Genomic DNA, 26914 nt, shown 5'->3' with positions numbered 1-26914 from the left:
GCACTCCAGCCTGGGCGACAGAGCAAGACTCTGTCTCAAAAAAAAAAAAGAAAAAAAACTAATTGGAACAAGAAGAGCTGCCAGGGTTCAGCCTGGGAGGGATGTTGTGGGATTACAGTGTAGTCTACTGTGGTCCTTCCATGTCATTAGGGGGCTGTGCGCTGTGCTGGGGTGTGCGCTCCTTGGGGGAGTATATGAAGTTGTCAGAGTCGACACTTGAGCCGGGGCCTCGATGCTGCAGACTTCCTTGGGAGATGATGGCACAGGCGCAGTCTTCAGCTTTTAGATAGTTCTCTTGTGTTGGAGCAGAGTTTTCACTTATTTAAAACCCAGCTTCCCTGGGTGCAGTGGCTCATGCCTGTAATCCCAGCACTTTGGGAGGATGAGTTGGGTGGATCACCTGAGATCAGGAGTTCGAGACCAGCCTCACCAACATGGTGAAACCCTGTGTGTACTAAAAATACACAAATTAGCTGGGTGTGGTGGTGGGCACCTGTAATCCCAGCTACTCGGGAGGCTGAGGCGGGAGAATGGCTTGAACCCAGGAGGCCGAGGTTGCAGTGAGCCAAGATTGCATCGTTGCACTCCGGCCTGGGTAACGAGCAAAACTCCATCTCAAAAAACAAACAAAAATACCCCTGCTTCTTGAGAAATTTAACCATATCAAAAGACCATATGAGGGCCTCAGCCATCCTGAAAAGATGCCAGCCTTAACCAGCAGTCATCAGGAACAACAAGGATGGAGGTGCCTGGAGAAGAGCTAAGTGGAAGCCACTCTCCACTCGGGTGAAATAGAGTTTACAGCCAAAGCACCAAAGCAAGAAAAATCTAAACATTCCAATGCAGGTGCATTGGATACAGAGAGAGAAAATTATTAGAGCAAAACTTCCAATTGCCAGCAGCTTTTTCTTCTTTCTTTTTTTTTTTAGATGGAGTCTTGCTCTGTTGCCCAGGCTGGAGTGCAGTAGTGCGATCTCAGCTCACTGCAACCTCCACCTCCCAGGTTCAAGCAATTCTCTGCCTCAGTCTCCCGGGTAGCTGAGATTACAAGGCACCCACCACCACGCCTGGCTAATTTTTGTATTTTTAGTAGAGATGGGGTTTCATCATGTTGGTCAGGCTGGTCTTGAACTCCTGACCTCGTGATCCACCTGCCTCGGCCTCCCAAAATGCTGGGATTACAGGTGTGAGCCACTGTGCCCAGCTTCCAGTCGCTTTTTCAATTGGGACAACCAGCAGAAAACACCCCCAGATGGCCCCTCACCGAGGACTGTTCTTGGCAGAACAGAGGCCTCTCCCCTTCCTCCTCCTGGGCCTCACCTTGGCATCAGCTTCATTCCCTCGTCCCCTAAGTGCAGTTGATGCACCTGAGTTTCCTGTGGGCCCAGCAGGACAGTTCAGGACCAGGAACCCCCTTCCCTCCTGCTCCTCCAGGGCGTGGCATCGACCCCTCCAGGACTTCTTCAGACAAGGGCTCTCCTGCGTCCTTCAGGTGTGACCAAGTGTCACTCTCCACCAACGCGTTTCTGAATTTTTCTGTCCCAGGTGCTGCTTCCCCCATGACCAACATCTGGAACCACAGCCAGAAACCAGACTCCCGTCAAAAGGAATTTTGAATGATCTCTCCCTACTTAAGTGACTATATTCTTGGCCAGATGGAAGCTTTGTAGAATTTTGACACTAACAATAGTGTTGTTTTTATTTTTAAGACAAAGTCTTACTCTGTTGCTCAGGCTGGAGTGCAGTGGCGCAATCTCGGCTCACTGCAACTTCCGCCTCCCAGGTTCAAGTGATTCTCCTGCCTCAGCCTCCTGAGTAGCTGGGATTATAGTTGCCTGCCACCATGCCCAGCTAATTTTTGTATTTTTAGTAAAGATGAGGTTTCATCATGTTGGCCAAGTTAGTCTCGAACTCCTGACCTCGGGATCCTCCCACCTCGGCCTCCCAAAGTCCTGAGATTATAGGCATGAGCCACCGCACCTGGCCAGAATAGTGTTTTGTAAATAAAGTTGACTTCAGTATTTTAAGAAGTGGTCGTTGTGGGGCTGAGCATGTGTTTCAGGGTCTGAAGCTCTGGTCTGGGGCTTAGGCTGGGAGCTCAGAGTGGAGATCTATCAGATGGTGTGAAGCAGGGTAGGGGATGGAAGGTTCCAGGTCTGAGGACCAGAAAAGGTGGAGATAGACGCTCAGAAACGTGGAGGGTGGAGTGGCAGGGGAGAGAAAGAGAAGTCCACGCCAGACCTGGCCCTGCAGGACGACACACATCCACTGCCCTCGGTTAGGATCTTTCGGCACACAACCCATTCTGTTGCCGGCTGGGCCTAAAGGGGTCTTCAGCTCTCCTTCCACTTTTGCAACAATGGTTAGCAACTTCAAACAAAAACCATAGCAAACTTGTGACTCCCTCCGGATAGATTGCTACTGCCTTTATGATGTGTTTTAATCGCCCTTCACTGGGAGAGAATGATGAATCGCCCCGCACACCCTATGGGTAATGGCTCTGGGAATAGTTTCTTTATTCATAAACCGGGCTTCTCCTATTGCAGAGACAGTGAGTGATGTGGTGTTGTAAACAGCGAGGGGAGAAACAGGGGTCATGAATTCATCTGATGCCTTGAAAAATTTGCATTTTATTGATAGTTTTCATTTCCTTCCATATTATATCATATTGAAGTCTGGTTTTGATGTGCTGTCCTGTGTTCCCAGAGAACAGCGAAGGGTATTTACTCATATTGACTGATGGCATCAACACAGATGCGGCATTGATGGCTTAATAAGTGGGAAGGTTGAAGGTTCCGGGGATTCCTCTCAGCTGCTGGGGAGACCAAGGGAGTGAGGGAGGCCGGTCTCAGTGTGGGGCATGCACAGGACAGAGGAAGTTGCGGAGGCTTGGCTGGGAGTCAGCCTCGGCCAGCTGCTCGTGTCAACCCACCCTGATGCTCACTTGGCCTCTGGGCCTCAGTTTTCTCACCTGTAAATGAGAAGATGGGACACAGCAGTCCTGGAAGCACCCAGCATCCTACCTGGTTCATGGTAACAGCTCACAATGCACTTACTGTGTTCTGGGGCTGTGCTGAGACTTCATGCAGGTTATTGATTTAATCCTTCCTGTAACCCACCAAGTTAGTTTCATTATTATTTCCGTATTGCAGATGACCAAAGAGGCGCCAGCCCAGCTTAGCCAGGGATTGGGCAGAGGAAGAGATTCTACCCTGGCAGGCTGGGTACAGCCCTTGGCTTTTTTTTTTTTTTTTTTTTTTTGAGATGGACTCGCCCAGGCTGGAAGCTCCGCCTCCCGGGGTCACGCCATTCTCCTCCCGGGGTCACGCCATTCTGCTGCCCTAGCCTCCCGAGTAGCTGGGACTACAGGCGCCCGCCACCACGCCCAGCTAATTTTTTTTGTATTTTTAGTAGAGACTGAGTTTCACCATGTTAGCCAGGATGGTCTCGATCTCCTGACCTCGTGATCCGCCCACCTCGGCCTCCCAAAAGTGCTGGGATTACAGGCGTGAGCCACTGTGCCCGGCCGAGCCCTTTGGTTTTTATCTCTCACTCTCTTTTTAAACTTTTTATTGGCCAGGCACGGTGGTTTACGCCTGTAATCTCAGCACTTTGGGAGGCTGAGGCGGGCAGATCATGAGGTCAGGAGTTCGAGACCAGTCTGGCCAACGTGGTGAAACCTCGTCTCTACTAAAAATACAAAAAATTATCCAGGGATGGTGGTGCGCACCTGTAGTCCCAGCTACCATGGAGGCTGAGGTAGGAGAATTGCTTGAACCCAGGAGATGGAGGTTGCTGTGAGCCGAGATTGGGCCACTGCACTCCGCCTGGGTGACAGAGCAAGACTCTGTCTTGGAAAATAATAATAATAATAATAATAATAATAATAATAATAATAATAATACACTTTATTATGGAAATTTTCAAATGCTTCAAATGTAGAAATAATAATATAAGGAACCCAACTTCTCTGTCATGGCACTTGCTCTAAGCTTCATAAGTTTATCAGATCTGAATAATGCTGTGTGTTCATTTGGAAGGACATTTAGAAATCTGTTGATATGAACCAGGTGCTGTAGCTCGTGCCTTTAATCCCAGCTACTTGGGAGGCTGAGAAGAGAGGATCGTTTGAGCCCAGGAGGTCAAGGCTGCAGTAAGTTATAATCATGCCACTGCACTCCAGCCTGGGTGACACAGCCAAAGTCTGTCTCAAAAAAAAAAAAAAAGAAAAAAAAAGGCCGGGCACGGTGGCTCACGCCTGTAATCCCAGCACTTTGGGAGGCCGAGGCGGGTGGATCACGAGGTCAGGAGATCGAGACCATCCTGGCTAACACTGTGAAACCCCGTCTCTACTAAAAATACAAAAAAATTAGCCGGGCAAGGTGGCGGGCGCCTGTAGTCCTAGCTACGCGGGAGGCTGAGGCAGGAGAATGGCGTGAACCCCGGGGGGCGGAGCCTGCAGTGAGCCGAGATCGCACCACTGCACTCCAGCCTGGGTGAAAGAGCCAGACTCCTTTCCAAAAAAAAAAAAAAGAAATCTGTTGGTATGAAAACAAAATACCAAATTAGTTGCCCTTCTGGTTTGGGAAGGAGTAAAAAGCCTTCAGTAACAGCTCACTTTCAGAGCTCAGTATCATGCAAGACTGTGGGCTCTGCAAACAGTAGGTGTTTAATAAGTGTTTATTGAATGAATGAGTCAGCACTGTATGCAAGCAGGATGCTTGTGAGGAACAGGGACGTGACCCATTGTGGGCTCTGGGCTGGGGTCTCTTTGCATGTGCCGTACTCTGCCCTGGGACCCTCTTACCCTCATTGCAAATGGCAGGGTGGAGGGGGTCCATGGCGTGGTTGGGTACCTTGGGCCCTGTGGCTGGCTGAACTGAGTCCAAGCTTCTCAGGTGGGAATTCATTGTTACCTGCCTATCTTGGCTTCATCCCCATACCCCCGTCTACCCTCTGGGCCAGCTGACCAGAGCCACAGGTCCCCTCTCCACACTACCCCAGACAGCACAAAGCCCCCTCACCAGCAACAGGCACTGGTGCAGTGGCAGGCCACGAGCCCTCCCCTCCACACCACCTGCAAACCAGACGAGGGTGGGAGGCGGAGGGGAGCCCCCTGGTTTGGGGTGGGCCTGTAGGTGTGAGAAGGAGGGTGCTAGGACCTGGAGAAAAGCTGCCAAAGACCTGCGGTGGCCCATTGTGGCCCACAGGGTTCTCTTTCTTGGACACCAGGCCTCCCAGGACACCTCCCGGGACCCAGCCAGTCTGGGGGGCTGCTCCTCCCCCAAGCCTCCCAGCCCCTCCCCCACTCCAGGTGGCACTGCAGCCCCACTTACCCACACAGGCACAGGCAGCTCCTCCTCCTGTGTCCTCTCCCCTGTAAGTGGCCTTGCCACTGTCCCTGGGATCCACACTCCTTTCCATGTCCGCAGCCTCTGCTGGCCTTGCTGTAAGCTGTCCCTACCCCTCCTCACCTGGCTTCCCAGGGTCAATAGAAAAAGTCAAACCTCAGTCCTTGCCCTGGCGACCTTGACCCTCCCTCCCATTTGGGTCCCAGTAGCCCAGGGAAGCACATGTGTGACCTCTGAACACCCCCTGAGGTTCCTCAGTGACCAGGGGTCCCAGAGCAGACACTGCTTTGCTCCTGGGAATGGCCTGGAGCTGGGCAGCAAAGCCACTGCCTGCTGTCCTGGCTTCTGCTGCCTCTGCTCTTGCTGGAGACCGGCCTCTGCCACATCTCTGTGCCCGGTGGGTGGAGGCCCCCACAGTGTGCTCCTCAGGGGCAGCCGATGGTGGGCTGGGGCACGGGGTGGGCCGATGCTGTATCATTTGGAATGGGGCTGGCCCTCGTCCCCAGTTCCCTTGAGGTAACTCTAAGTCTTTGGAATTTACCAAGTGAAAGGAGTATCTTTGTTATTCATGCGGGGCGGGGGGGCGGCTCTAAGACCTCCAGGAAGGGAGGGGCTGAAGGCTGAGTTCACTCTGTGGCCCGTGATTCCATCAATCCCACTGAAGAAATGAAGCTTCAGTGGGGGCCCTGGATTTCCAGAGGTTCCGTTGGCCCCTTGCTCCGCCAGCTGGTGATGCTATGACAATGGGCCCGAAGGGGAGGCCTCTTAACTCCACGGGAGAGGTCACAGATGTTCTGTGTCCAGGACGCTCCCAGACCTTACCCTGTGCGTCTCTTCCTGTGGCTGGTCCTGAATTGCATTGTTTGTAATAAAACTGTAATTGTAAGTCTAGTGCCTTCCTGAGCTCTCCAAGTCATTCTAGCAAATTATCAAACGTGAAGGGATTGTAGGAACCCCTAGATTTGGAGCCAGCTTGTCAGATGCGTGGGTGGCATTATCATGGGGGTGCCCTCAACCTGTGAATGGTGGTCTAAGCCCAGATAAAAGCCGTTGCAGACATAGATGATGGGTGTGGCTGTCAGGGCTCCCACGGTTCTCAGAGAGGTGCTGGTGGGGCTGGGCGTAGACCTCCCACTTCCCCCGAATCCCTTTCCCCTGGACCCTGGGGCCTGGCAGGGGCTGTGTCTCATCTTCTCTCCCCAGAGCTGAGTACACAGTGGGCCCCCAGCAAATGCTGGTTGAGCTGATCTTCCATTGGTCCAATTATCTAGCACTTCCCTCAAGACTTTTGCACTTGGTCTGATTCCAGAGATGATAATGCTACTTGGCTTTTATTTTTTTTTTTTTGTAATCCTGATGTTATCTTTCTCTTTCAACCCTAAAGGCATTGATTTGACTCCTTGTTTCTTCGGTAGCCGTATAAATGATTCATCACTTTAGGAGCAAAGTTGTTCTTTTCCCTTTTATCCCGCAGGAGGAGGGCACAGGCTGTGGGTCAGCCATGGAACCCTGGCCTCCGCGGTGGTAGACACTTTGTCTGGAAAACACTCTACTTTCAGGCATAGCCATTGAAGATTTTGTGCCTGAAAACTCCCACTTGGCAAGGGAAGCAAATAAAAGTGTGGCTTGCAGTGCAACCCTTTAAAACAGAAGCTTGCTAAACAAATGGAAAGCGTGACCAGAATTCGTAAGGAACTGTGAAATGAAGAGGTTGCTGTATTTGGAAGCTGTGAAATTGCTCTAGGACTCCAAACCTCAGAGTAGCTTCCAGGCTCCTGGGAAGAATCGGATGCGTGGCCTAAATAAAAAACAGCCCCCTGGCCAGGCAACCAGGGCGGGGACATCAAAGAGTTCACACACTGTGCGCGTGTGTGTGTGTGTGTGTGCGCTCATGCCAGTGTGCGTGTGGGTACGTGTGTGCACGCAAGTGTGTAATTTTTTGTTTTTTTTCAAGAGACAGGGTCTCACTGTCTTGCCCAGGCTGCAGTGTAGTGGTGTGATCCTCGCTCACTGCAGCCTCGAATTCCCGAGCTCAAGTGAGCCCTCCACCTCAGCCTCCCAAAGTGCTGGGATTACAGGCGTGAGCCACTGCACCCAGCCAAGTGTGGAATCTTGATTCATGACCTTTCATAGCTGAGGGGTGAGAAAGCTCACTGCCATCCCTTCTCGTTCCAAGGACACACTCTGAGAACAGTTGTAATGACTTTTTTTTTCCTTCTTGAGACAGGGGCTTGCCATGTCACCCAGGCTCAAGTGCAGTGGCACGATCACAGCTCACTGCAGCCTTGACCTCCCAGGCTCAAGTGATCCTCCCACCTCAGCCTCCTGAGTAGCTGGGACTGGAGGCACATGCCACCACAAATTTTAAAAATTTTGTGGTTCTTTTTTTTTTGGAGACAGAGTCTCGCTCTGTTGCCCAGGCTAGAATACAGTGTCACGATCTCGGCTCACTGCACCTCTGTCTCCCGGGTTCAAGCGATTCTCCTGCCTCAGCCTTCTGAGTAGCTGGGAATACAGGCATCCCCTCACCATGCCTGGCTGTTTTTTGTATTTTTAGTACAGACGGTGTTTCACCATATTGGCCAGGCTGGTCTCAAACTCCTGACCTTGTGATCTACCCTCCTTGGCCTCCCAAAGTGCTGGGATTACAGGCGTGAGCCACCGCACCTGGCCAATAAGATTTTTTTTTTTTTTTTTTTGAGACAAAGTCTCACCTTGTCGCCCAGGCTAGAGTGCATTGGGCAATCTCAGCTCACTGCAACCTCCACCTCCCGGGTTCAAGAGATTCTCCTGCCTCAGCTTCCTGAGTAGCTGGGACTATAGGCATGTGCCACCACGCCCAGCTAATTTTTTATTTTTAGTAGAGATGGGGTTTCACCATGTTAGCCAGGCTGGTCTCGAACTCCTGACCTAGGGTGATCCGCCTGCCTCGGCCTCCCAAAGTGCTGGAATTACATGAGTGAGCCACTGCACCTGGCCAAAATATTTTTTTTTAGAGACAAGGAAGGTCTCACTATGTTGCCCAGGCTGGTCTCGAACTCCTGGGCTCAAGTGATCCTCCCACCTTCGCCCCCAAAGTGGTGGGATTGCAGGCGTGAGCCACTGTGCCCCGCCAGTCATTAGATTTGAAGCCTACTCTAAATCCAGGATCATCTTATCTTGATCCTTAGCTAATTAGATCTGCAGTGACCCTGTTTTCCAGTGTCACATTTTTTTTTTTTTTTTTTTTTTTTTTTAAGACGGAGTCTTGCTCTGTCGCCCAGGCTGGAATGCAGTGGCACGATCTGGGCTCACTGAAAGCTCCGCCTCGCAGGTTCACGCCATTCTGCTGCCTCAGCCTCCCGAGTGGCTGGGACTACAGGCGCCTGCCACCACGCCCAGCTAATTTTTTTGTATTTTTTTTAGTAGAGACGGGGTTTCACCGTGTTAGCCAGGATGGTCTCGATCTCCTGACCTCGTAATCCACCCGCCTCAGCCTCCCAAAGTGCTGGGATTACAGGCTTGAGCCACTGCGCCCAGCCTCCAGTGTTACATTCTGAGGGTCCAGGGGGATTTGTGTTTTCTTTTGGGCGGGGCTGGGGCCCTCTTTCCCCACTACATAGAGTTAGAGGCGGACTGTGTGGCGCCACAGCCCCTTCCCTGAGCTCCACACCCTAATCTGTACCCTTGAGGTCAGCGCTGCCCAGTGGAATGTTCTGCGTGCTGGACATGCTCCATCCCTGCCTTGTCCAGGGCAGCCCCCACTGCGCGTGACTGCTGGACACCTGAAATGTCATGAGTGCCACTGAGGAGCTGGACTTTTAAAAATTCGACTGCTCTCGTCCTGGAAGGCGCAGGTGTGCGTCTTCCCACTCCTGTGTGAGGAAAGGAAGAGGGAGCAGAAAGTGCTGGGAGGAGGGGCTGCAGCCTGCTCCAGGCTTCCCATCCCCAGTGCCCACCCTGGGCGCCCCAAGGTCTCCTGGGAGATGAGCACCCTCACAGAAGCCAGGGCCTGGGACCCTTTGCACAGCCCCCAGCACCTGTGCCGGGCCTGGAACCTTGGCCAAGGAAACTTTTACTGCATTGAGCAGAGCCCTTTGAAGGGACAAGCCCAGGGGCCCTCAAAGCCACCAAGGCTACGTGTGGCCTCTCCCTGTACATTACCCCTCCTGGGCCTGCACCGCTGGGGTTGGAGCCCCTGTCTCTTTGCTCACGGCCAGAGGAGCCGCTCCCGTATGCAACGGCGGGCGGGTCCACAGACTGGCCCGAGGGCATCGTGGATGGGGGGACAACAGCTTTCCTGCAGGGTAGGGTTTAGTGGGAAGGGGTGTAGAGTCAGGAAGGAGGCGGGGGAGCATTCCAGGTGGAAGCTCGGGCAGGAGGATGCCCTTGAAGAATTGAAGGAAGGCTGCTGGGCCAGGTCCTCGGGGGCAGAGGCAGGGGCCTCGTGGACCAGCAGTGGAGGGATCTCCGTGTTCCCCACTCCTGACGACAGCCCGGTGTGGGTTTAGGCTCCCTCCCCACTGCTGCCTGCAACCCTTTGTGCCCCGTTTTCACCCTCAGCACGTGTTGTGCCTCAGGCTGTTCTTACCTGTGTCCTTGTGTGTTTAACTGTAATGAAGAAGCTGTGGGTGCTGGGAATCAGGGCGGCCTGCCTATTCTCCGTGTCCCTGAGCCATGGCCGTGGAGTGAGAAAGTGCTGAGAATCCAGGGGGTGGGGGGCAGGTGGTGACATCAGACTGCACTTGAGTCACTGTCAGGGCCTTCCCGAGGGTGTCCTGCACGCAGGGGTTCCTCACTCTCAGGGCCCTGGGCAGAGAGAGGAGGAAGGTCTGAACCATGAGGTCTCCAGCCTCTTCAGGCCACTGTGGGGTGGGGCAAGGTGGGGTTGAGGCTGGGAGAGGAGGGGCAGCTGTGTCTGCAGGCACAGAGGATGGTCTGCAGGGCCCTCTCCTTCAGGAGTCTGTTTTTTTTTTGTTTGTTTGTTTGTTTGTTTTTGTTTTTTTTTTTTTTTTTGAGACGGAGTCTTGCTCTGTCACCCAGGCTGGAGTGCAGTGGCGCGATCTCGGCTCACTGCAAGCTCCGCCTCCCGGGTTCACGCCATTCTCCTGCCTCAGCCTCTCCGAGTAGCTGGGACTACAGGCGCCCGCCACCACGCCCGGCTAATTTTTTGTATTTTTGGTAGAGACGGGGTTTCATCGTGGTCTCGATCTCCTGACCTCGTGATCCGCCCGCCTCGGCCTCCCAAAGTGCTGGGATTACAAGCGTGAGCCACGGCGCCCGGCCTTTTTTTTGTTTTTTTTTGAGACAAAGTCTTGCTCTGTCGTCCAGGCTGGAGTGCAATGATGCAATCTCGGCTCACTGCAACCTCTGCCTTCCGGGTTCAAGCCATTCTCCTGCCTCAGCCTCCCAGGTAGCTGGGATTGCAGACATGTGCCACCACGCCTGGCTAATTTTTTTGTATTTTTAGTAGAGATGGGGTTTCACCATGCTGGCCAGGCTGGTCTCGAACTCCTGACCTCAAGTGATCTGCCCACCTCAGTCTCCCAAAGTACTGGGATTACAGACATGAGCCCCTGCACCCGGCCTGATCTGTCTTTTTATCTCACTAAGTGCCTGGCCCGGAGCCTGGCTTCTGAGGACAGAGATAAGCAGACCCAGTCCCAGCTCTCAAGGGGTACCCCTCCCCACAGCTGTCCATGTGTGGAGGGCACAGATGTGTCGAGACTGTCATAGCACAGGGTGACTCGGGCCATGATGGAGGGCAGGACTGAGCATCTGCATTCCTGAGAGGGCTCCTGTACCCCTGACATGAGGTCATGCCCAGGAGCCACTGTCCCCCAGGCCACGCTGGCCTCCGCCATGGCCCAGAGTCCTGGGGTTGGAGGAGGAGGTAGAGTGGCTACACCCTGCCTTTGAAGTCAGATGCGTCTCGATTTAAGTCCCTGGTGCCGCCTGCCAGCTGGCTTTGCACTGATGACTTAACCCTGCTGGGCCTTGGTTTTCTATCTGTAAAGTGGGGGGATTATTTCCAGTGTACAGCTGGTCATGAAGATGAACTTGGGCCACGTGCGTAAAGCCACAGGTGGTGGATGCTCACTCAGCAGGTGTCACCTCCGAGGACCGCTGCTGCCTGTGCCTCCCAGCTTGGGCTGGACTGGCCAAGGAGGCTGCTCTTTGCTAAGTGCCTGAGGGTTTTCTAGGAGAAGGTGGCACAGAGGCTCACCTGTGTCTGCTCCTCCAGGGAACGACCGCTTTGGAAGACGCGTTGTCACGTTCAGCTGCTGCCGGATGCCGCCCTCCCACGAGCTGGACCACCAGCGGCTGCTAGAGTAAGTGTTCTGCCCCTCTCTTTCTGTCCGTGTCTCTCCATGTTGCTTGTCCCCATCCCTTCACCCCACCTCATTCTGAGTCACCTGCTATGTTCTGGGACCTCCTTTGTGACCTTGGTGTGCAGAGCTCTTGCGCTCATGAGCCTACCTGAGGGCCGTCTGTGGACACCCCTGGTCCCTGGGCTTCCGTGCACCATTCATTAGCACAGTGGGAGCCAGGTTTGGTTTCCTTTTAGCCACCTGAGCTGTGGGTGCCTCCCCCTTGGAGTTGGGGACAGTCCCCTGGTCCTAGGTGTAGGCCAACCTTGCAGATGACATGGCTGCCGAGCGCGAGGCCTCCCCCACGCGCTGTCCCTTTGAAACCTCCCTGGGCCTCTCTCCGGGAACACCTTCGGAGCTGTGTGAGTTTCCTGTAGCTGCCATAACAAATGACCACATGTTTGGCAGCTTAAAATGCTCTGAGTGGATCCTCCATGGTTCTGGAGGGCACCAGTCCCCCAAGGACAAGGCGGTGGCAGGGCTACACTCCCCCGGAGGCTGTGGGGGAGCTTCTGGCCTCTTCCAGCTCCAGGGGGCCCCAGATGACTTGTGGCGGCCTCATTCCTATCTCTGCCTCAGTCTTCACATCTCATAAGGACACCAGCCACTAGAGCCACTCTAATTCCATGGCACCTCATCTGAACTAATTGCACCAGCAAAGACCCTATTTCCGAATAAGGTCACACTCTGAGGTTCTGGGTGGAATTTTGAGGGGTGCCATTCAAACCCAGGACAGAAGACAAGGGCCTGCTGCTGCTGCTGTTGTCACTGGCTCAGCAGGCATCTATTGAGCACCTACTGTATGTGAGGCCTTGGATAGATAGTCACTGTATCAGGGCCCACCTGTGAACTGAGGAAATCACCTCTGTGGTTTGGGGTGGGAGAACTAAGGCCAGGAAATGACTCCGAGACAGAAGGTGACGGGACATGGAAGGGGCCGAGTGAGGGGGTGCCTGGGCCCCATGTACCTTGTATACACCCAGTGCCACCCAGGTGTGTGTGGGCTCCACAGCTGGTACAGGGTGGGGGGCCGTAGAAAATCAAGGTGGTTGTTGGTTTCCCATACCAACAGGCATCAGGAGCGTTCAGAAGGGGAGGTCTCAGGCAGTTTCCCAAACTAACTTGGCCAAGGAACCTTTTACTACATTGAGCAGAACCCTTTGAAGGGACGGGCCCAGGGGCGCTCATAGCCACCAAGGCCGCATGTGGCCTCTCCCTGTACATTATCCCTCCAGGGTCTACACCTTCTGTTCCCCCAGCCTTTGCATGCAGCACCCCCAAACACATCCTCCCTTGCATATGTCCCCTTTTGTGCTCACCCCCATCCTGTGCCAGTCTCCTACTGTGGCTGTCCTCTCTCCACCCCCCACCACCACGCAGGTACCACGTCCCATGCACACACCCCCTCCCATGCACACACCCCCTCTGATGCACACATCCCCTCCCATGCACATACCCCTCTGTCGTGCACACACCCCCTCCCGTGCACACACCCCCTCCTGTGCACACCCCCTCCCGTGCACACACCTCTTCCCATGCACACACCCCCTCCCGTGCACACACCTCTTCCCATGCACACACCCCCTCCCATGCACACACCTCTTCCCCTGCACACACCCCCTCCCATGCACACACCCCCTCCCATGCACACACCTCCCGTGCACACCCCCTCCCGTGCACACCCCCTCCTGTGCACACCCCTCCTCCCGTGCACACCCCCTCCCGTGCACACCCCCCTCCCGTGCATACACCGCCTCTCGTGCACACACTTCCTCCCATGCACACACCTCCTCCTGTACACACACCCCTTCCCGTGCACACACCCCCTCCCTTGCACACACGCCCTCCGGTGCACACACCCCCTCGCTGCATACACGCCCTCCCATGCACACACCCCCTCCCAGGAACACACCCCCTCTCGTGCACACACCCCCTCCCAGGCACACACCCCCTCCCGGGCACACACCTCCTCCCATGCACCCATCCCCTCCCATGCACACACCCCCTCCCGTGCATACATACCTGATCTTATACACACCCCTCTCGTGCACACTCTTCTCCATCACTAAGTCGCATGCTCAGCACAGACTGGGTGTTCAGAGTGAAAGGCTAACCTAAAGTAGATTGACTCATGGGTCCTCAGATGGCTGTCACATGACCCCCAGGCCACCAGACCCACATGCAGGACTGAGCCTTCTCCAGCCCAAAGCAGCTTTGAGTCCACAGCTTTGAGCGCTGGCCTGGGCCTCAGGCCCTCTTAGGTCTGCCTGCTTCTTTCCCTCCCTCCATCACCCTCCTCAAAGCCACCTGGGCCTTGTACCCTGCACCCTCTGCATTGGCTGTTTCCCATTGCTCGGAGGGAACCACCTGCTCCTCACCTGTGTGTGGCCTTGAGCGCCCTGTCACCCTCTTTCATCTGTCCCTTGCTGCTGGAGTCTGCTGTGCTGGCCACACTGCTTTCATGAGGCAGCCACCGAGCCTCCTTCCTGGTGAAACCCCCAGGCCCAGGAGAGCTGCTGCTGGGGGAGAGTTGGCCAAATAGCGGGAGTGGCGCCTCTGCCGGAATCTGTGTCTGTGTGAGTGACAGGCCCCCAGGCCCAGGGGAGAAGCTCAGTCTTAGGGAAGGGAAATTCGGTTCTGAGGGCCTTGGAATTTGCTCCCCCACAGTGAACTGGTTGAGCTTCATTCCCGAGGCCAAGCCCTGCCGATCTCTGGGTGTCCCTGGAAACATTTATTGTGCCCTGGTGAGGACAGGGAACATGGCACCTGGCCTGCTACGGACTCCCTCACTGCTGGGGACAGCTCAGGACATGACCCTGGCGGGGAGGCTGTGCCTGCCGCCACTTCCAGATGCCAGCATCTAACTGCTAAAGCCAAGGGACTTGGGGAGTAGGCTGCGACCTGGAACCCCCAACTCAAGGTGAACAAAGGCAGGATTGGATCGTAGAAGCACCCAGAAGACTTTGGGCTGGTTGCTTCGTGCGAGTCCCCAGTATATGCATCCTATCTGGTCTATTAAAGAATCTTCCGACCACAGCTGAAACTGCAGTGGCGAAGGCAGAGACCTCGCAGGGAGCAGGTGCCAGGAACGACTTCCACCAGTGCTGCTGCTGCACGGCGAGACCTGCAGGATTCGTGGGGCAAGCGGGGATCCTGGTGCAGGTTACCCCAGACAATGAGGCTGGCTTTCCCCAGGAGGTGCTCACCCCAGTGAGAAGCTGATGCCAGCCTGCAGCCCACTCTTGGTGTTTACCAGGCACGCAGGGAGAGACAGATGCCAGATCCAGGAAGAGCTCGTCTCCTGGGGTCCTCTTGAGAGGACGCATTCCCTTGTCAGGTCATTTAGGCACGGAAAGACCTGTGACCTGTGGGTCAGCTCTCCCTGAGGGGGCTGCTGCTGGGCCAGGAATGAGCTCAGGATTTGCTGTTCTTATAAAGACAAAAGTGCCTGCAAAGACAGAAAGCGAATTGGTGGTTGCCAGGGACTGGGGAAGTGATGGGGAGAATGACCAACAGGTCTCGGTTTCCTTTTGGGGTGATAATATTTCAGAACCTTAGGTAATTGGATAACTTTGTGAATGTACTAAATGCCACTGAATTGTTCACTTTAAAGTGGTTAATTTATGTTATGTGAATTTCAACTAAATTGGACAAAAAGCACCCCTGACAACAAATTGGTACCTTGTGCTCTTTTATGTGCTTATCCAAGATTCCTTTACTATTAGGTGGAAGTAGTAAGCATGGCTTCCGTGAACAGTTGTATAGGTTGTTCACAGCACAAGGCTAACCAGATGAGAAGCTACCGTCACCTGGTGCTCTCACTCAGCATGGGACAAGCATCTGCCCAGAGGAAAAGGCATCTTTTTCTAACTCATGCAAAGGTGCTCTGTGGGCTTCTCGGCCTTGATAAGGAGAGCCATCAGGCTTACTTCTCTGCAGCCTTTATGAAAAAATTAACACCCCGTACATTATCCTCCCTATCCATTCCAACCGGATGGCTTTCCTGTGGCCAGATGCATGCCCCTATTTTTGAAGTGGGTGAAGAAACAAGTCTATGTCTTTGAAACCCAGCTAGTAATTTAGTTAATGACTTCCTGTGCGGAGCACGCGGGCAGATGCGTTGACACCCGGCAGATTTCAGCACACCGAACAGAAGGCACTGGGGAGAGCCCAGCGCTGGGGCCAGAGAAAGGGGTGCCTGCTTTTACGAGGAGGCGTCCAGAGTGGGAAGAGGAGCTGTGCAGAGACATTGGCCTCAGTTTCCCTCTCTTGAAAAAGAGTCATTTGCAAAATGCAAAAGTGACTGTCCTGAGAAGTGAGGAGGAGTGAAGAGTTCTCAGTGGTTCGTGGACTCTTCCACCCCTCTGTGTTCAGGTGGAAGTCTCGACCCGGGTTCTTCTGAGAAAGTGACTCAATAAAGGATGACCTTGGTGAAGTATGCCCCAGTGGCTTAGCCCACATGGCGTTCGAGACAGCGTGCTGGAAAATGAGTGTTGAAGTTACTTCCTCAATGGGTGAGCTGAAATCATGCATGGTGTGAGGTCAGATGTGCGTGATTTCTCTACATCAAAGCAGACAGCGGGATGGGAGCAGGCGTGGATGGCAGCCCAAGGCTCTCAGAGACGCTGAGTGTGTGGACGCCGGAGCCAGGCTGCTTGGTTCAAAGCCCAGCTCTGCCCCTTACTGATTCACCTCTGTGAGCCTCAGTTGACTTGTCTATAAAATGGAGATAATAATACTGGCCTCCTAGGGTCATTGAGAGAATTAAATGTGTAGAAGGCCTGCAGTTCAGGTGGTTTGGGCTTTTGACAGAGGGCACTCTGACGTCGCTTAGAAATCAAAGGCACAGGCAGGGCGTGGTGGCTCACGCCTGTAATCCCAGCACTTTGGGACGCCGAGACAGGTGGATCACAAGGTCAGAAGATCGAGACCATCCTGGCTAACACGGTGAAACCCCGCCTCTACTAAAAATAATAATAAAAAAAATTAGCCAGGCGTGGTGGCAGGCGCCTATAGTTCCAGCTACTCGGGAGGCTGAGGCAGGAGAATGGCATGAACCCAGGAGGCGGAGCTTGCAGTGAACCGAGATCGCGCCACTGCACTCCAGCCTGGGTGACAGAACGAGACATCGTCTCAAAAAAAAGAAAAAAGAAATCAAATGCACACAGGAGAAGCTGGCATCCTTGGTCTCCAGGCTTCTGGACAGTGAGACCAGCCAAGCCTCTGCAGGTGGGCACAGGCTGCTGCGGCGTTCTCCTGAGGCAGTTCTGGGAGCATCTGTCTGCAGAGCATGCCATCCACAGCCACAGAGAGTGGGGCCACCTGAGGGATTAATTACAAGGTGTGTTCCAGGTGAGAACCTGGACAACCTGAGCTGAGGGATCATGGCCTGACCAGCTCAGTGTCAGGCCCTGCAGAGTGCTGATGGAGGGTTAGGGGATCCTTCTGGAGCCCTTCCTCCTGCAGATGGCAGGGCAAGCCCTTTCCCGCAGGTGACATGAAGACAATGCTTCCTAGGTGCAGCAGGGCGGGATGGAACGTGGTCCATGGGAAACGGGTACAGCCTACACCATAGGGGGTGGCAGGCGACAGTGTCAGGACTCTGGCTTTGTAATGAAAAGCAAAATGTTAGGAGCTTACCCGGAGGGAAGGAATTGCTTGCCTTAGAAATGCAGCAGGCAGCAGGGCATCTGAGGTAGAAGGGCCTGTGGTGTTGGGTTTAACAGCAAGGGCTGAGCAGTCAAGCATTCCTGGGTTCGAATCCCAGCTCATCCTCCTTGTGAGTTTCCTGGGGCTGCCGTAACCATGACCACAAATGTGGTGGCGTAAAACCAGAAATGTATTCTCTCTCAGTTCTGGAGGCCAGAAGTTCAAAATCGAGGTGTGGCCAGGGCCCTGCTCCCTGCGGAGGGAGAATCCCTTCCTTGCCTGTCTAGCCCATAAAGGCTGTCGGCAGTCCTGGGCCTTCCAGGGCTGGTGGCCACATCACGCTCCGCTCTGCTTTACCTCTGTCTTTACGTGACCTTCCCCCCTCTGACTTCTCATCTTCATGTCTGCCTTAGAAGGATGCATGTGATTGCACTGAAGGTCCGCCTGGGTAGTCCAGGATGAGCCCCTCCTCTCAAGGTCCTAAATTTAATTGCATCTGCAAAGACCTTTTTCCCAGATGAAGTCACATTCTCAGGTTCCACGGATTTGATATGGATGTCTTTCCACGGCCAACAATCTGGCCTACCACATCCACTTACTAGCTGTGTGACTTTAGGTAAGTCACTTAATGCCTCTGGGCCTCAGATGTCATCTGGGAAATGAGAACTGGGGCCCACGGTGCGTGGAGTCTCCGTGTGGCCTGGTGCTGGTACCCACTGGGTGACCACAGCTTCCATTATAGGGAAAGCACATTTAGTTTCAATAATGAGCAGGTGATTTTCATAACTGAATCTTCTGTGTTGTGCCCAGGTATTTGAAGTACACGCTGGACCAGTATGTCGAAAACGATTATACCATCGTCTATTTCCACTATGGGCTGAACAGCCGGAACAAGCCATCCCTGGGCTGGCTCCAGAGTGCATACAAGGAGTTCGACAGGAAGTGCGTGCCCACAAGCCCTCAGGGACGTGGGTGTGGGCTGCTTGTGGCAAGAGGAGGCATTGTGGCCATAAGGGGTCACAGAGTATGCAGTGGGGGAGGGGCCTGGCAGGGCGGAGGGTGGAGGGTTAGCAAATGTGGGGCAGTGGGGGTTCATCTCCCCTCTGGGCCAAGCTCTGGAATCCCAGGCAGGGGTGGCACTCTTGTTCTTTTTCTTTCTTCCTTTCTTTTTTTTTTTTTTTTTTTTTTTTTTTTTTTTTTTTTTTTTGACGGTCTCGCCTGGGCACCATGGCTCACACCTGTAATCCCAGTACTTTGGGAGGCCAAGGTGGGTGGATCACCTGAGGTCAGGAGTTCGAGACTAGGCTGGCCAACATGGCAAAACCCCATCTCTAGTAAAAATACAAAAAAAAAAAAAAAAAAAAGAGACAGTCTCACCCTGTTGCCCAGGCTGGAGTGCAGTGGTGTAATCATGGTTCACTGCAGCCTCAACCTCCTGGGCTCAAGCAATCCTCTTGCCTCAGCCTCCTGAGTAGCTGGGACTATAGGTGTTCACCACCATGCCCAGCTAATTTTTGTATTTTTTTTTATAGAGACAGAGATCTCACTGTGTGGCCCAGGCTGGTCTTGAACTCCAGGCTCAAGCAATCTTCCCACCTCAGCCTCCCAAAGTACTGGGATTACAGGCATGAGCCACCATGCCGAGCCAACACTCTTGTTCTTAAAGGGCCAGGCAGTCAGTATTTTAGCTTTGCAGGCCAGTCACTCTATTGCAACAACTCTGCCGGACCGTGTTCTGATAAAACATTATGGACGCCGAAATGTGAATTTCATGTCATTTTCACGTGTCATGAAATATTCTTCTGTTTTTTTGTTTGTTTTTTTTTCCCAACCACTTAAAAACACAAAAAGCCATTTTTAGCTTGCAGGCTGTACCGAAGCAGGAAGCAGGTTAGGTTCGTCCTGCCTGCCCATTCTCCCACCCCTGGTCCAGTGAATTACTGGCAAAGGAACAACTGCATGACCGTTTCTTCACTAAAGCCTCTTCTTGCTTGCACAGCCCTTTACAGTCTGCAAGGGGCATTCTGATGCCTCTTGTTGGTGAGGTGGGCAGCCTCATTTTACAGATGAGGACACAAGTCCCAGAGAGCAAGTGACTTACCCGTGGTCACTCAGCTTGTGTGTGGTAGGGCGGGATCCCACCCCAGGCCCCCGCCTCCCTCTCCCACCCAACGCTACTCACCACTTGGCCATGGCCTGGAGCCGGCAGAATTTTCCTGAGGGACGTCCGGGCTAGCAATCAACTTTACAATATATCTGGCTCATAGACTGTGGTGATGGGCGTTGATGTGGATATCCCAGATTCCTCTGGGTTTTCCTTCTTCAAAGTCCTTTCAAACCTGTAACAGAAATCTGCTTCACAGATACCTGAGTCAGTGGGACCGTGGGAGGCAGTGCCTGAATGTCCCAGAAGTCCTCCCTCCAGTTGCCTTTTGGGTCCTGCTGTCATTATCAACAGGAGCTTTGGAGGGACTTCTTGGTTCCCTGTCCCATGTCTTAGGGAAAGAATTGTTGCTGCATTTTGCAGTCATTTACTGGGCACCTGTATAAACTGGAGATGGCCTAGCCCCAGCGAGTGTCCTCCTCCAGGAAGCCTTCCTGGATTGTCCTGGGAGAATCAATAGCCGCTCCCCTGCAGCCTCACTGTCCCTGAGCAGACAGCAATCCTAGCACTTAGGGGTTTGTGAACGGGTCTGCCTCCTGCACTAGGCTGTGACCCCTGACCTATCTCTGCATCCTTTGCAGGTGGGAAAGGGTCTGCATATGGCAGGCTTTTTTTTTTTTTTTTCTTGAGACAGAATCTCATTCTGTTGCCCGGGCTGGAGTACAGTGGCGAGATCTCGGCTCACCACAACCTCCGCCTCCCAGGTTCAAGTGATTCTCCTGCCTCAGCCTCCTGAGTGCCTGGGACTACAGGCATGAGCCACCATGCCCAGCTAATTTTTGTCTTTTTAGTAGAGACGGGGTTTCACTTTGTTGGCCAGGCTGGTGTTGAACTCCTGACTTCGTGATCCGCCTGCCTTGGCCTCCCAAAGTGCTGGGATTACAGGTGTGAGCCACTGTGCCCGGCTGGCAGGCTTTTAATAAGCGTTAGATGGGAGGATAGAGGAGTGAAGTGGTACTGGCAGGAAGTACCAAGGTTCCAGCCGGCGTAATCAGGAAGGCTGCATGGAGGAGGCAGCCTTTGAGCTGCCCGTGGAGTGGTGGGCAGGGTGTTGCGAAGTGGCAATCACTGGATTTTCTTTCTGGTACGAGGTGTGGCCAGATGCAAGAAAGAGCAGGGTGGACTTCGGTGCAGTTGATGAGGGGCTGGTCTGTAGGGTTCCCGTGGGGAGCTGTGGAGGGAGGCAGCAAAGGAGGAAGGGGCACAGAGGACACTGGACTGTGTTTAAGAGGCAGCAGGGAGCCATGGCAGGTGCTTGAGGAGAGGCCAGTGACGTGTTTAAAGCAGCCCTTTCAGGAGGCTCAGGCTGACACAGCAGGATGTGCACAGTAGCCCTGTCTTGAGCTAAAGCAGATGAAGGTTTTGCCCTCTGCACTTCCGCACGTGAGAAATGAAGATGCACCTGCAGATTCCTTGAGGCAGCTCCCCCACTTCTCAGTTGCCAGAAATAAGCCCAGAGAAACCCAAAATCAGCCCAGGGTGCTTTCCCTTCCCTTTCTCGAGGGGGCTGCTTGTTCGCAGATGAGGAGTGGGTCACTCCCACTTGGGAGAAAGCAGCAGAATTCCTTCACAGCCAGGTAAGATGTGCCAGTGGTCGATGGATGAAATCTAGCTGGGGAGTTGGAATCTGTGTTGCCAGCAGTTCCCTGTGAGCAGTGAAAAAGCCAAAGGTAACAGTACCAGCCCGGGGAAGGCGGCAGGCCTTGTGGCAGCTTGGGGAGGCTGTCAGGGCTCTCACATTGAAGGGCGTTGATAAGCGGAGCCACGCAGGTGGGGAGACTTGAAGCAGTGACTTCCAATCCATGGTCATTTAACCTGGGCCAGAGGGGACTAGGCAGGGAAGCGAGGAAGGTGACAGCTGTGGCCTTCAAGTCATCAGATGGAAAGAGGCGGGCTTGTTCTGTGTGACTCTCCCACTCCCCAGGAGGTTGGATAGAGGTGGGGGTTAGGGTTAGCGTTACAGATCTTGGCTCAGTAGAAGCAAAAAGGAGGGACACTCTAGGCATCAAACTACCCAAAAGTGGAGTGTCTGTAGGGGCAGTGAGTTTCCCATCGCTAGAGGTATGCAAGTGGTGCTCCAAATAGAATTAGATGAGATCGCCTGTAATCCCAGCACTTTGGGAGTCCGAGGCGGGTGAATCATTTGAGGTCAGGATTTCGAGACCAGTCTGGCCAACATGGTGAAACCTCATCTCTACTAAAAATACAAAAAATTAGCTGGGCGTGGTGGTGCACGCCTGTAATCCCTGCTACTCAGGAGGCTGAGATATAAGAATCCCTTGAACCTGGGAGGCAGAGGTTGCAGTGAGCTGAGATCGCGCCACCACACTCCATCCTGGGCAACAGACTGAAACTCTCAAAAAAAAAGATTTATGCAGTGAGGGTTTTCAGTCGGCCATTGCCACATCCCATCAGGTTTCCTGCATTCTTTTCTGTTCTCTCTGCCGTTGGCTTCTCATCCTCCAGACCATCCTGCCAGGTCATTCCTTTTAGGGGTGAACAAATTCGCACACAAGTGTTCGCGACCCCCCTTCTGGGAGTGCTTGCCTCACCAAAGGGCTCCTGCCATGAGTGGCAACTAATGGAAGCCACTGGAAGCTCGGTCTCAGGGTGGACCTTGCAGCAGCTGTCCTCTGGGCTCTGGAGACTCTGGAAGCCACTGCTACTGCCCCCATGCCCCACCCCTCCTCTCAGAGCCTTTTTTTTCTTTTCTTTCTGCCTTTTTTTTTTTTTTTTTTTTTTTTTTTTGAGATGGAGTCTTGCTCTGTCACCAGGCTGGAGTGCAGTGGTGCAATCTCGGCTCACTGCAACCTCTGCCTCCTGGGGTCAAGTGATTCTCCTGCCTCAGCCTCCTGAGTGGCTGGGACTACAGGTGCGCACTACCACGCCCAGCTAATTTTTGTATTTTTAGTAGAAACGGGGTTTCACCATGTTGGCCAGGATGGTCTCCATCTCTTGACCTCATGATCCGCCCACCTCAGCCCTCCAAAGTGTTGGGATTACAGGCGTGAGCCACCGCGCCCAGCCTCAGAGCCTTTTTAAAATTAGTTAATTAACATTTCTTGGAGAGATGCTTTGAGATTATATAAATATCCTGCTGCTTGTCAAAATACTTTCCACCTTCATTGCTGCTTCTTGGCTTAGTCGTTCCTATGACAGCAGCCAGCAGTGGTCTCATGACCGGTTGGCATCTGAGTAAGGGAAGAGCTTTTTCTTCTCCTTGCTTATGTATCTCGATATGGGCATGTGTAAAATGTCCTATTTTATTCAATGGGTTACAATCCATTACTATCATTTTAATGATCAAATTGTCCCAAATGTGCCCATGTGGGTGCCGTTTTAAGGACTCCCGGGTCCTTCTGACACTCCCCGTCACTCTTTGAGTGCTTCCCTTACTTTCTGGCACAGGATGTGCCAGGCTTGTCTTGTATTCCTCTTGCTCCAGCTCAGGAATCTGCCATTCTCCAAGGAGCACAGTCGCCCTGGCTCCCTGTAGTGGAGAATGCTATTTAGAGACCACGATCTGGACAAGAGGAGTGCTTGTTGCTTTTGGGGTGTTGTGGCCCCCGGGCCCTTTCAGTGGACAGAGTTAGGGTATGTGTGTGTGAATGTACATATACATATACTTACACACACACACACCTACATACACACATATACACCTAGATACAGTACATACATTTGCATACACACACAGACACATATACATACACACACCTGCATATACACATATACACCTAGATACAGTACATACACCTGCATACATATACACACATACAGACACCTACATACACATACACTTACACACACCTACATACACATATGCATACACATACACACCTACATATACTATACACTTATACACACATACACACACCTACACACAACTACACACACTTACACTTACCGTTACTTATATCTACACACAGACACATACACCCACACACCTAGATACACCTACACATACCTAGGTACACCTACACACACATACACTGACACCTATACACACCCACATACACACACCTATGTACACTTACACCTACACACACTTACATACAATTACACAGTTACAGAGACCTACACACACCTACACACTTAGACTTACATACATCTACACACATACCCAACTGGCTTACAAAAATTCCTGAGATTTTGACAGTCAGCCCATGTGAGTGGATAAGAGCTGGCTCTGACATCCTGCAGGCTGACCCCACGTGGGCCGTGTGGATGCCCCTTCTCGCCTCCTGGGCTGTGTCTCCCCAGCAGGACACACTGTCCCCCACTCACCCTCTAGAGCCCTGGCATGTCCTCTGCCCCCGTCCCCACCCTGGTTGGCTGCTTAGCTTTCTTGCCCAACCTGATGACTTTGGGCTGAAATATTCAAGAAGGAAGCGTGGAGACCGGGCAGGAGGGAGAGAGGGAAGCTCACCGGGTGTTCCATTGTGTGGGCAGCTGTACTGCATCGAACCGGACTCTGGCCGACTGATCTTTAGGTTATTGTCGGGTTTTCTGCTGTCATAACCAACACGGTGAGCTCCTTCTAGCCCGGGTCCGCTCCTGGCAGGGCAGGTGTTGGCCTAGAGGCTCTGTGCCGTTTTAATTCTGAGAGCTGTTGCCAAATTGCCCCCAGATTGTGCTTCAGACCCCCACCCCACCCTGGTGTGAGTGAGCACCTATAAACAGGGCTCCGACCTGCACGTGTGCCTCCGTGAACTGTAAAGGGCTGCAGGCATGCCTGGCGGGGGCAGTGGGTAAGGGGTCCTGATTTTCCCCGAGTTTATTTCATTCTTTGTTTGATGTCCTTAAATTGATCGTGTTGAGAGAAGCAACATTCCGAGACACAGTGGAGGCAGCTGTTTCGGGGTTATTGGGCGTGGGGTGTTTCTCGGAGCCTGGCAGCCTGAAGTCATCCCCCATTTCCCTCCTCAGATACAAGAAGAACTTGAAGGCCCTCTACGTGGTGCACCCCACCAGCTTCATCAAGGTCCTGTGGAACATCTTGAAGCCCTTCATCAGGTATGCGTCACTCTGGGAGAGGACCCCGCTGGGGTTGGAGGTTTCACCCCTCAGGGTCTATGGGACGGCCTTCCCTATCCACGCACCACGGAGGGCCCGTCTCCAGGGTGCCTGTGTATCTGGGGCTCCCCACCCACCCTGGGGTCTGCGGGGGGTCACAAGGCCGGCCCAGGTCATGGACAGGAGTGCAGTGCCGGCCTTTGACACCTGTGGGGTTTGCACCTGGTGTTTAAACGCCCCCCTTTGGCCTGAGCCCCCACACTGTGTGACCACCCTCAGGTTCCGTGATTTTCCAGAGGGACTCACAGATCTCAGGAAAGCTGTTATCTTCACTGTTGTGGTCTGTTACAGAGACAGGGCACAGATTTAAGTCAGCAAAGGTAAAAGGCACACAAGGCTGAGTCCAGGAGGACCAAGTGCAAGTTCCCAGCTGCCCTCTCCGGGCGGATTCATTCAGACAGTGCTCCATTCTCCCAGCAAGAATGTGTGGGGGAGGAGGGAGCATGGCCGGCCGGGGAAACTCACCGAGCCTTGGTGCCCAGGGTTTTTGTTGCGGGTCAGTCGTGTAGACACGGAGCATCCACCCGGCTGACTTCAGTCACTCGGTCTCCAGCCCCTCCTGAGATGAGATGAATACAGCCCAAGGCCCCCACCCTCAATCACATTGTTGGCACAAACTCTGTGGTTTTGGCCCAAGGCCTCCGGGGGCAAAGACATTACCAGGCCGACTCTTCCAGGAGCTGAGAGATTTCCACCCGGGAGCAGGTCGCCCATGGCCAGGCTTCTCTTTGGAACGCGCAGGGCTTGGACACCCCAAGCCTGCTGAGTTAACCCTTTATTGCATAGCAGCCCGAATAAGCGGCCTAAAGAGAGGCAGCCACAGCCTGGAAATGTGGCGACTTCAGTCAGCTTCTTCCATATTTAGACTCGTTCCTACCGAAGGATTTCTGCCTCAGTATTGGGAAGCAAGAGCTCAAGGGGCTGGTGAGGCCTGGGAGGCTCTGCCTGGGTCGCATGGGCATCTTCTATTTTCTTCCGTTTTGGCTGTATGCATCAGGCACAAACGGTGTGCACGGAGCCACATGACGGGTGTGGGGCGGGGAAGAGACTGACAGACGTCGTTCTTGCACGGTGGCTCTGGCCCTGCCTGGGTGAGTTCTGCAGGCGAGGGAGGGGCTCAGAGCAGGAGGGCCCAGGTGTGCACCAGACGGGTCAGGATAGTCAGGTGAGGTGGTTGCCTCTGTGAGAGGGCAGGAGGACTCCTGGAGGGCCTCCCTGGGATGAAGCCTTTGGGGACAGGGAGGCACATCCCTGGAGGGGTCATCATTCTTCCCCAGAGGTTCGAATCTCACAGGCCTTTGCCATCTCCCGCCTCGGCTCTTTCCACCTGTTGAAGCCCAGTGGGTCTGAGGCTGCTGACACAGGTCTCTTCCTCATGCCCCACAGACACCGTGCAAGTGGTGTGAAGCTCCGTATACAGGGAGCACTCAGACAGAGCTGGAACGCCAGCTGGGACCTCAGAGTCCATACTCTGTCTCCTTCCCATTTCCCCATCCATCCCTGGGAAGCATCTCAGCCTCCCAGGAGCATGGACAGCTCAGGCTCTCAGGCACTTGCCTGTCTTCCCACCAGCAATCTCCCGCCCCGGAGGGCTACACTGCCCCGACCCACCCTTGTCTGTGTGTCCCTTTGTCTCTTACTGTGACTGGCACTCAGAGGAATGTTGGCAAGCACTGGTCCTTGGGGCACATTGAGAGCTACTCTGCAGCCAGACACAGTGGCTCATGCCAGTAATCACAGCACTTTGGGAGGCCAAGGCAGGAGGATCACTTGAGCCCAGGAGTTTGACCTGGGCAAGAAAGTGAGCCCTACCTCTATGAAAAATTTAAAAATTAGCCAGATGTGTAGCATGTGCCTGTGGTCCCAGCTACACTGGAGGCCAAAGCAGGAGTATTGCTTGAGCCCAGGACTTCAAGGCTGCAGTGGCCCATGTTTGTGCCATTGCATTTCAGCCTGGGCAACAAGCAAGACACTCTCAAAAAAGGAGAGAGAACTGCCCTGCCAGGCAGCTTGGAGCCTTTCTTTTCTTTCTTTCTTTCTTTTCTTTTTTTTGAGATGAAGTCTCGCTGTTGTCCTCCAGGCTGGAGTGCAATGGTGCAATCTCGGCTCACTGCTACCTCTGCCTCCTGGGTTCAGGCAATTCTCCTGCCACAGCCTCCCAAGTAGCTGGGATCACAGGCACCTGCCACCACGCCTGGCTAATTTTTGTGTCTTTAGTAGAGACGGGGTTTCACCATGTTGGCCAGGCTGGTCTCAAGCTCCTGACCTCAGGTGATCCGCCTGCCTTGGCCTCCCAAAGTGCTGGGATTATAGGCATGAGCCAC

General features: G+C 53.6%; 1 protein-coding gene across 2 annotated transcripts in view; it reads left to right on the top strand.

Moving 5' to 3' along the window:
* The window catches only part of ARHGAP8 (Rho GTPase activating protein 8), a 108798-nt gene that overhangs the window by 32724 nt on the left and 49160 nt on the right, over positions 1–26914 (top strand). The window contains exons 3-6 of one of the 2 annotated variants that reach the window (XM_063622972.1): positions 11575–11662; positions 18161–18292; positions 18883–18975; positions 24444–24530. In XM_063622972.1, the coding sequence (XP_063479042.1) occupies positions 11575–11662; positions 18161–18292; positions 18883–18975; positions 24444–24530 (400 nt within the window). The remainder of the gene's footprint in view (positions 1–11574; positions 11663–18160; positions 18293–18882; positions 18976–24443; positions 24531–26914) is intronic. The other variant, XM_063622973.1, reaches the window with a different exon arrangement.

The sequence above is a fragment of the Symphalangus syndactylus genome, chromosome 18 (genome assembly GCF_028878055.3).
Source record: "Symphalangus syndactylus isolate Jambi chromosome 18, NHGRI_mSymSyn1-v2.1_pri, whole genome shotgun sequence".
Taxonomy (NCBI): domain Eukaryota; kingdom Metazoa; phylum Chordata; class Mammalia; order Primates; family Hylobatidae; genus Symphalangus; species Symphalangus syndactylus.
Note: the sequence above shows the minus strand (reverse complement) of the source record. Positions and strands in the feature narration are given on the sequence as shown.